Raw genomic sequence first — 9,224 nt, 5'->3', positions numbered from 1 at the left:
TAGGATTTGGCGTCATTATCTTTATGGGGAGCGTTGTTACTTATATACGGATCATAAGAGCCTGAAGTACCTGATGACTCAAAAAGAGTTGAATTTGAGGCAACGTAGATGGGTAGAGTTCTTAAAAGATTATGATGTGATAATTGACTATCATCCCGGAAAGGCTAATGTGGTAGCAGATGCTTTGAGTAGAAAGACGTTTGCAGCTTTACGAGCTATGGATGCAAGATTATCTTTAACGGGAGACGGTGGTCTTTGTGCAGAGTTAACCCTTAAACCAGTATGGTTGGAACGAATAGGAGAATTGCAAAGTAAAGATGAAATGTGTTTGAAAAGAATTGAACAAGTAAAGAACAAAGAGATTAAAGACTTTGAGATTAAGTCAGATGAAAATCTATATTGTAAAGGAAGAATTATAATACCCGACAATGACGACTTGAAGAAAGAAATATTAACAGAGGCTCATTGCAGTCCGTTAACGATGCACCCGGGTGGAACCAAGATGTATATGGATTTGAAGGATCGATTTTGGTGGTCAGGGATGAAACGAAGCATCACCGAATTTGTGTCTAAGTGTTTGATATGTCAACAAGTCAAAGCTGAGCATCAAGTTCCGTCAGGATTATTGCAACCGCTTTTCATTCCTCAATGGAAATGGGAAAATGTTACGATGGATTTTGTTTTGGGGTTACCCTTGACTCCGAACAAAAGAGAATCAATATGGGTAATTGTTGATCAACTAACTAAGTCAGCACATTTCTTTCCGGTTAGAACGGATTTCTCTATAGAAAAGTATGCAGAGCTGTATATTAGAGAAGTTATTAGATTGCATGGAGTGCCTGTTTCCATAGTCTCTGATCGAGACCCTCGATTCACTTCTAGATTCTGAAAATCTTTGTATAGAGCGTTGGGGACTCGTTTAAACTTTAGTACGGCTTTTAATCCTCAGACTGATGGGCAATCAGAGAGAACTATTCAGGTATTGGAAGATATGTTGAGAGCATGCATAATGGAATTTAAAGGATCATGGGAAAAGTATTTACCGCTGGCAAAGTTCGCTTACAACAATAGTTATCAGTCTAGTATAAAGATGGCCCCATATGAAGCATTATATGGAAGAAAATGTCGTACTCCATTAAATTGGTATGAACTCAAAGATCGAAGTGTTCTTGGTCCGGATTTAATTCAAGATGTAGAACAGAAAGTTCGAGAAATTCAGCATAACCTCAAAGTGGCCTCTGATCGACAAAAGTCCTATTCTGATCTTAAAAGAAAGGAGATTGAATTTGAAGTTGGGGATAAAGTGTTTTTAAAGATATCTCCATGGAAGAATGTGTTGAGGTTTGGTCGGAAAGGAAAGTTAAGTCCCCGGTTTATTGGACCATATGAGATTGTAAAAAGAGTGGGACCCGTAGCATACCAATTGACTTTATCACCAGAAATGGAAAAGATTCACAATGTATTCCATGTCTCAATGCTTCGGAGATATCGATCGGATCCCTCCCATATCGTAAACCCAGAAGAGATCGAGGTACAACTGGATTTGACTTATGAGGAAGAACGATTCAAATTTTAGCTCATGAGGTTAAGCAATTGAGGAACAAGACTATTCCATTGGTTAAAGTTTTATGGAAGAATCACAAAGTAGAGGAAGCAACATGGGAGCGTGAGGAGGATATGAGGAATCAGTATCCCCATCTCTTTTCTTATTAAAAATTCAAGGACGAATTTTCTTAAGGGAGGGAGATTTGTAACATCCTCCATGCCGGGTTAGTGATTAATTTGTAAAGTTTCAGCATTTGGTGATTTAAGTAGAATGATGGAACAGTTCAATGACTTATTTGAGTTATTTTGTGTAGGATTAAATTATAAAGAATGAATATTAGAAGGACAAAATGGTCTTTTTATAGTAATATAATTTTGGGGTTAGTATTATATTAACCACGTGGATGTATAGGAAATTAAAATAAGCTTCCAGAGTCATCTTCTTATTTCTTCTTCTTCATACGTGAGACCCAAGCTAAGGTAAGATTTTCTTTTTAGTGAATTTATTGATGAATTTATGGTTGATTCATGACCATTAGGCAATAGTTAAGCTTAAAGGAAGTTTAAATTGTTTTAAAACCTCAAGAGGAGAAGTATATGAAGAATTAAAGAAAGGAAGTAGAAAAGTGAAATCTTAGATTAGAGTTCATAATAAGAATTGGAAGTGAGATTTGACTTGTCATCAAGTTAATTAAGGGATATGAAGTGTTAGAATTGGAATTAGAACACCTTGAAAATTTAGTGTGATTCTTGAATGCCATGTAAATGATGGAATTTTGGGTTTAAAGAAGTGATTATGGAATAGAAATGAGTTTAAATAGGTATATGGAAGTTAGGAATATTAAAGGAAGTAAAATATGAAGGTTTAAGGTGAAATGAAGTGATTTTCGAGCTCAAAATAGGATTTCTGGGCTAGGGGAATCGATACCCATTCAAGGGGAATCGATACCCCCTCAAACGAATATGAATTTCCAGAACGCTAGAGGGGAATCGATACCCCCAGGGGGGAACCGATTCCCCCATAATAAAAAAAAAAGAAAAGAAAGAAGAGAGACTAAACTATCAATTTCTTAAATTGGTAGGCTATTAGAGGTTAATTTCAAGACTTAGGCATCTGATAATCATCTTGAAAATTTTTCTTATGTAGATATTGAGCCTAATCGAGTTCCGGAACCATCGACAAGTAGGATCAATCGAGGGAAAAACAAAGAAATCTAGGTGAGTGCATATGCATAGCATGAATATGTATTTTATTCAGTTCTAGACTTGTGATAAGTCTAGATTCAATATTTTGATACATGATCGTAGTTCATATGATGATATATGACATGAATCCATACCATATGCATTATGGGACATGAATATGAAAGAAAAGTTATGAGTTATATGATAAAGGTATGAAAATAATATGTCTACGTGATATGAATTAGATAAATTGTGAAAGCCCATGTTATGTAAATGCGAACTATAGGTATAGTTGGCATGCCAAGGGTAGAGGGTCTATGTGGTCCTTCGGGACATATATGTATTCTTTGGAACATGTGTGAAGTCTGGTGAGACACATACTTGATCATTGGCATATGTATATGATTCTTAATGAATGATATGTGGTCATTCGGGACATATATGTATTCTTTGGAACATGTGTGAGGTCTGGTGAGATACATACTTGATCCTTGGTATATGTATATGATTCTTAAGGAATGATATGTGGTCCTTCGGGACATATATGTATTCTTTGGAACACGTGTGAAGTCTGGTGAGACACATACTTGATCCTTGGCATATGTATATGATTCTTAAGGAATGATATGTGGTCCTTATGGACATTATTATATGGCACTACGGTGCAATTCTACGCGGCACTCCGGTGCAATTCTACGTGGCACTTAGGTGCAATTATATGAGCTGTGGTGACAGCATAGTGCACAACCTCACAATACTCACATGCCTTAGGTTCTCTGTATGGTACCATGGGCTAATGAACTTACTAAGGCGAACTTATGAATGTGAATTTGATAAGTATATGTGTAAGAAACAGAGTTTTGGTTATTGCATTGTTTACATACATGCATCCCCTCTCATTTTGGCAATTACTTTATATTTATTGATATTATTATTATATTATTGCCTCACTAAGTCGATGACTTAGCGTGTGAGTGTTTCACACGTAAGATCCGATAAAGTAGACGATCGAGGTTAAGCAGCTGGACAACATTACTCATGCAACTATCAGATCAGAAGCAACTTAATCAGTAGGTCATTTTGTTATGAAAATGGATGTTGGCATGTAATTAAAGAGTTAAGTTGTGTATGCTCTGAATATTTTGGTAAACTTATATTACCATATGTATATTATTGTATTTTTCGTAATATAAGTTCAAGTATTTTACTATTATTTGTAATGAGTTGTGTTTTAAAAGTCAATGTAATATCTCTGACTCGTATCCGGGTTGGGATACGGGTTGGGGGTGTTACAATAGTCTAACCAATCTTTTGTTCTTTTGTAACTTGGCTGCTTAGTTTCTTTTGATGATTGGTTGATTGGTTGTAGCTACTTTGATCTTTGGGTAATAAATTGATGAATTATCCAAAAAAAAACATCCTATAGCCGAGGGTCAATTTGTGTACTTTACCCTTATTATTGTTATTATTATTAGTATTGCTATTGTTATTATTATCTTGTAAATCCAGTGACTTTGAGCGTCTAATTCTAGGAATTGCAGTGATATGTGTAGTTATTCAAAATTGTAATTTATTTGGATAATACTGAATTCGTATTCTTTTCAAATTGTATAATTTTGTATTGTAATATTGTAATAAAGGAACAATAAAATATCCATGTTCAATTATATTATTAATAAATTTCATTGGGTTTGATAACCTCGTCAGTCATACCATTGGATCTAATAATTAATGTAATACTGTTATTATATTAAAAACATTAGAGTAAATTAATTAAATTTCGTTGAAATTTAAGTTAGATATGATTTTATAAATGAACTTTATTTTTTTATGTAAACATTAAATTTTAAATTTGAATTAATTTTTTCAAATTAATTAATGGTATTTGATCTGTTAATCGATTGATTTAAATTAGTTTTGTAGAGACCCATTATGGAGACTACCATTCCAATCCAGTTTGTTCCATTCGTAAATGTCAGAGTTTGAACTTTTGATCTAGTGTCTCATCTTACTAAATCAACTGATTGTTTGGGCAAATGAGATTATCTATACCAGATTTAAATTAATTTTAGTTTGGGCAGTTTGGACAAATGAGATTTTAAGTACCAGACATGTTATAATTTATTCGATATTTAAATATATATATATATATATATATATTTATAATTTTAAAATTACTAAATCCAATTTATTTATTATATTCATATATTAATATTAAACTCAATTTCAAATTTAAAAGAAAATTGTTTAAATGATTCAATTAAAATCAAAGGCTCAAAATTTAGAAACGAGTGCTCGTATCAAGGTTTGGATGATAAATGAGTATCTATAACTGTTCTTTTTTCCCATTGATATGTAACGAGAATAGAATAAAAACAAAAAAAATAATGAATTTTTGTTCTGCTCTAATTTTCATTATGAATATGGAGTTGTCTCAATGAGACTGAAAATATTCTCATCTCAAGAGAGATAGAATTTGTGTTTCAAGAGAAACATTCTCTAATTTTGCTTTTCAAAGGAAACAACCTTAAGGGAGATGCAATTTATGTTTTATAGGAAACAATCTCAAAGTATGTTTGTCAAAGGAAATAATATCAAGTGAGATAAAATTTGTATTTTAAGCGAAACCATCTCAAAATTTGTGTTTCAACATAAATAACCTTAAAGGATACGAGAATTTGTGTTTCAAGGGAAACAAGTTCAAGGGAGACGAAATTTTCATTTCAAATGAAACAATCTCAAAGTTTGTATTTCAAGATAAACAATCTTAAGAGAGACAAAATTTACATTTTAAAGGGAATAATCTCAGAATTTTGTTGATCCGTTCTTCCACCCTTTTTATCAATTGAACTGTTCTTCTACATCTTCTGGGAGATATAACATAAAATATTTTCGCCTAATCTACACCCTAAGAAAAATTGTGTTGGAATAATCCTTAAGATAGGACGATTCTTGACTATTTAAAAAATATAAATTTTGAAAACAACCTTAGAGGTACCATTGACCATTTGGATTAGGTCGGATCAAACACCTATAATCATTTTTTAAAAAAATAATATAAAATATATTTTTAAAAGACTATTTTGAAATCTATGTTTTACCAAAGATGTATTTGATATAATTCAAAAATAGGTTACATGTGGGCACGGAAGGATTGTCACCCCCACAATGCTTGAAGTCGATACCTAATCAAGGCGATGAATGCAACAAATAAATGACATGCAAGTAATAAATATGATATTGTACTTAAGACTAAGTAATATATATATATAAATAATCGAAATAATATTTTATACTTTATTTAAAAAAATATTGAGGTTATAGAATTGAATTTCAACAATTTATGAGGTTATTCTAAGGATCATCATTCATTTTATAATATTACCTCAAAGATATATAATTTAATATGTTAAAATATAAACATTTTCAATTATTTAAAACCATTCAAATATATATATATAGATAATGATATCATTTGTTCGAACAATCTTCGAGATCACACTCTAATAATTTAAGAGGTGGTTTCATAGATTCTCTTACAAAAGGACAATACTTCAATTTAATAAAACATATATAGTGATAGAAAATATCTAAGCATTTAATATATAAAAGTATTCATAATATGAAATATTAAATGTTTTTTTAGATATAAAAATATATTAATTATAAATACATTTAATAGTATATACATCAAAATATGAAATACAAGGTAAGAAAATATTTTCTATGTATAATATATAAAGATACTGAAATATATTTTATAGTATATAATAATATAATATTATACGAATTTTATAATATACTAATTGTTGATGAGAACAAGATAGGTTTGTTGGCTGTGAATGATTCACCTCTTTTGGTTTGGGTAGAGAACCCTGATCAGTGAGAGAACGTCAGTTGTGGGTCGATTTTTAGAGGGAGAAAAAGAATTATCATGAAAGAGAAGAAAAACGGTTGTTTGGTTATGGGTATTTATAGTAGATTTACTGTGTGTGTCAACCGTAGGGTCATGATGGCTATTTGTAGTTAGAAATATTTATTGGTCAAACCTCGATTTTGCTCTATCAGATCATACAGATCTATCAGGGATCTTGTTTAAAGGTCTTGTTTATGCGTTGTGGTTGATTCAAAAGCTTCTCGAAGGAGCTAAACTTTTTGGAGGATTCAATGAACATACTTAGGGTTCCAGGTTAGCAGAGTACTGGTAGTTTCTAGAGGTTATTCTACGAAAGTATAATAAGTTGTCCTTAATCGAAGGAAGTATCATAAAGTTTCTTGAACTAAGACTTTTAGTTCAAACATAAAGATGTGAAGCTAACACAGAATGGGTTTATTTAGTTTCTTATAGCAGATGATATGTATATTGTGAAGTTTGAGAAGCAGTTAAAACAGATGTGAAGCGCTGAGGAAGTCAGTGGGAACATATGTGGCTACAAGGAAACAGATTGTGCAATAAAAGAAAGAGGGGAAGGACCATCTAACCTACACCCACCTTTTACTTCCATCTATGAAAAAGCAGCAGGCTTCACATAAATACATGCCTCAGTTTACAGTTTCACTTTTACATACATAGATATATATCATGGTCCCAAAATTATACTTTATAAAGGCAAAGTACAAAAATAAAAAATTATGAGTTTTTGTGCATGTGAGAGGTGCTCCATGCAGATTAAATTGCATTGTTTTCCCTTATGTCCCAAACATTGCCAAAGTGGGTGTGGGGGGAAAGTTATGTAAGTCATGGATGAGTTTTTCTTCTGCTCTAACCTGCATAAGTATGTTAGCTTTTAATCTTTTAACAGGAAAAAGAACCAAAAAAAAAAGTTTATGGCTTGTGAATTTGAAGTTTGATCCACCTTTGTAAGTTTTATTCTAGCAAATTTTAAGTTTGTGGAGTTCAGATTTGTTGTAAAAGAAAATATAATTACATTTTCATCGGTGCAGGAATTTGGTGATAGAGTTTGAGAGGACAACTTAAAATTTAAATTAAAATATTTAAAATTTTTGAAGGGTTTAGTTTACATTTTCCCCAAAAAATAAGGGTTTAACTAAACTTTTTAAAAATTTGAGAGGCTTAATGATAATTTTAAAAAATTATGGGAGAGATTTAATTAAGAACATTTAAAAATTCTAAAATTTAATATAAATTTCTAAAAATTTTGGGGGACCAAATTAAATTTTTGAAAATTTTAAAAGTCTAAATTATAGTTTTGTAAATTTTGGAAAACCATCGCCCCCACTAATCCCTCTTGTGTTCCACAACTGATTTTCACTAAAAATATCATATAAACTAATATTTAATTATGTAGAAACATTTCTTTACTATAAATAATTGATATCTAATATGTTAATTGATATATCTAGATTGTATACTATAAAAAATTATTATAGGATGATTCATATTATACAAAATTTAGGGTAAATTACACGTTTAGTATCCCAATAATCACTTTTGTTTCATTTTGGTTACACACCTATTATATTTTTTTCAAAATTATGCCTAATGATACATTTTAGTTTCATTTTGGTCACCCGTCATAAAAGAATTAACAGAACTGCTGATATTGTATTTTTTTAAAAATTCTTTTTATTGATAACATGACATTATCTTATGGTAATTACATGTCATCATCACCGTTAATTTTTTAACAGTGAGTAATCAAAATAAAACCAAAACATAATGTTAAATATACACTTACCTCAAAAAGAATCTTTATTGGTACGTGCTTAGGTACCCACATTCTCTGACAACACATGTTGCTGTGGAGTTGTGGTGTGTGGAAGACACATTCACAGTAATGTTTTTCTCTCTTACATTTCATTCACTTGATTTGACTAAGGACAAATATTATTGAGATATATTCATTTCATAATTTGCATGTGAATTAAACAGTGAGATAAAATACAGATGAAGCTTGTAAAGTTCCATACCCACTTGCTTCCCTAAACATTAAACTTCTCTCACACAATATGTGAGTAAACATACTTTATACAGATTTTCTAAACCCGGAAAAAAGTTCATAATTCGCAGGCTAAGTTAGATTCATTACTCACTAGTTAACACATTTAAAAGAAGGAAAAAAAACCCAATTCAATGGGTTCAAAATAGTAGCCAAAAATGAAGAAAGATGTTAAAAAAAAGAGAAGCTAATTGAGCTTATTTTGGCCACCATTCTACATTGTTTTTCATAATTTCATGGAAGCATAGAAGTGTGAGAGCGAAAAGCAACTTCTTCACTAGGGATGGTGAGGCCCATGTGGTGGTGAAAACCAAACTCTTCCTCAGCTCGTTGAAGCAAGCATTGGAATTGAGGGTGAGTCAAGAACGAGATGGGGACGATGTTTCGGCTTCGGTTTTCGCCGACATAAACAGCGAAATGGCCTTTGGGAACGTCAAGAGGGAGACCATGTTTCTTGCCTGGGCTTGAACATCTCTTCAGAATTTGCTTCAGAAGGGCGGTTTGTGGGAGTTTGGAGGATTTGCTAATGGTCAT

The 9,224-nt window shown here is 31.7% G+C and overlaps 1 protein-coding gene across 1 annotated transcript; it reads right to left on the bottom strand.

Moving 5' to 3' along the window:
• Nucleotides 1-8,924: 8,924 nt before the first annotated feature.
• Nucleotides 8,925-9,224, bottom strand: LOC120200188 (auxin-responsive protein SAUR50-like). The gene has a single exon (XM_039201089.1). It carries the CDS (start codon nucleotides 9,222-9,224, stop codon nucleotides 8,925-8,927), a length of 300 nt encoding a protein of 99 aa, XP_039057020.1.

Source organism: Hibiscus syriacus, unplaced genomic scaffold (assembly GCF_006381635.1).
Source record: "Hibiscus syriacus cultivar Baekdansim isolate YM2019G1 unplaced genomic scaffold, ASM638163v2 tig00000340_pilon, whole genome shotgun sequence".
NCBI classification, from domain to species: domain Eukaryota; kingdom Viridiplantae; phylum Streptophyta; class Magnoliopsida; order Malvales; family Malvaceae; genus Hibiscus; species Hibiscus syriacus.
The sequence above is the reverse complement of the archived record's forward strand: the minus strand, read 5'-3'. Positions and strand labels throughout refer to the sequence as shown.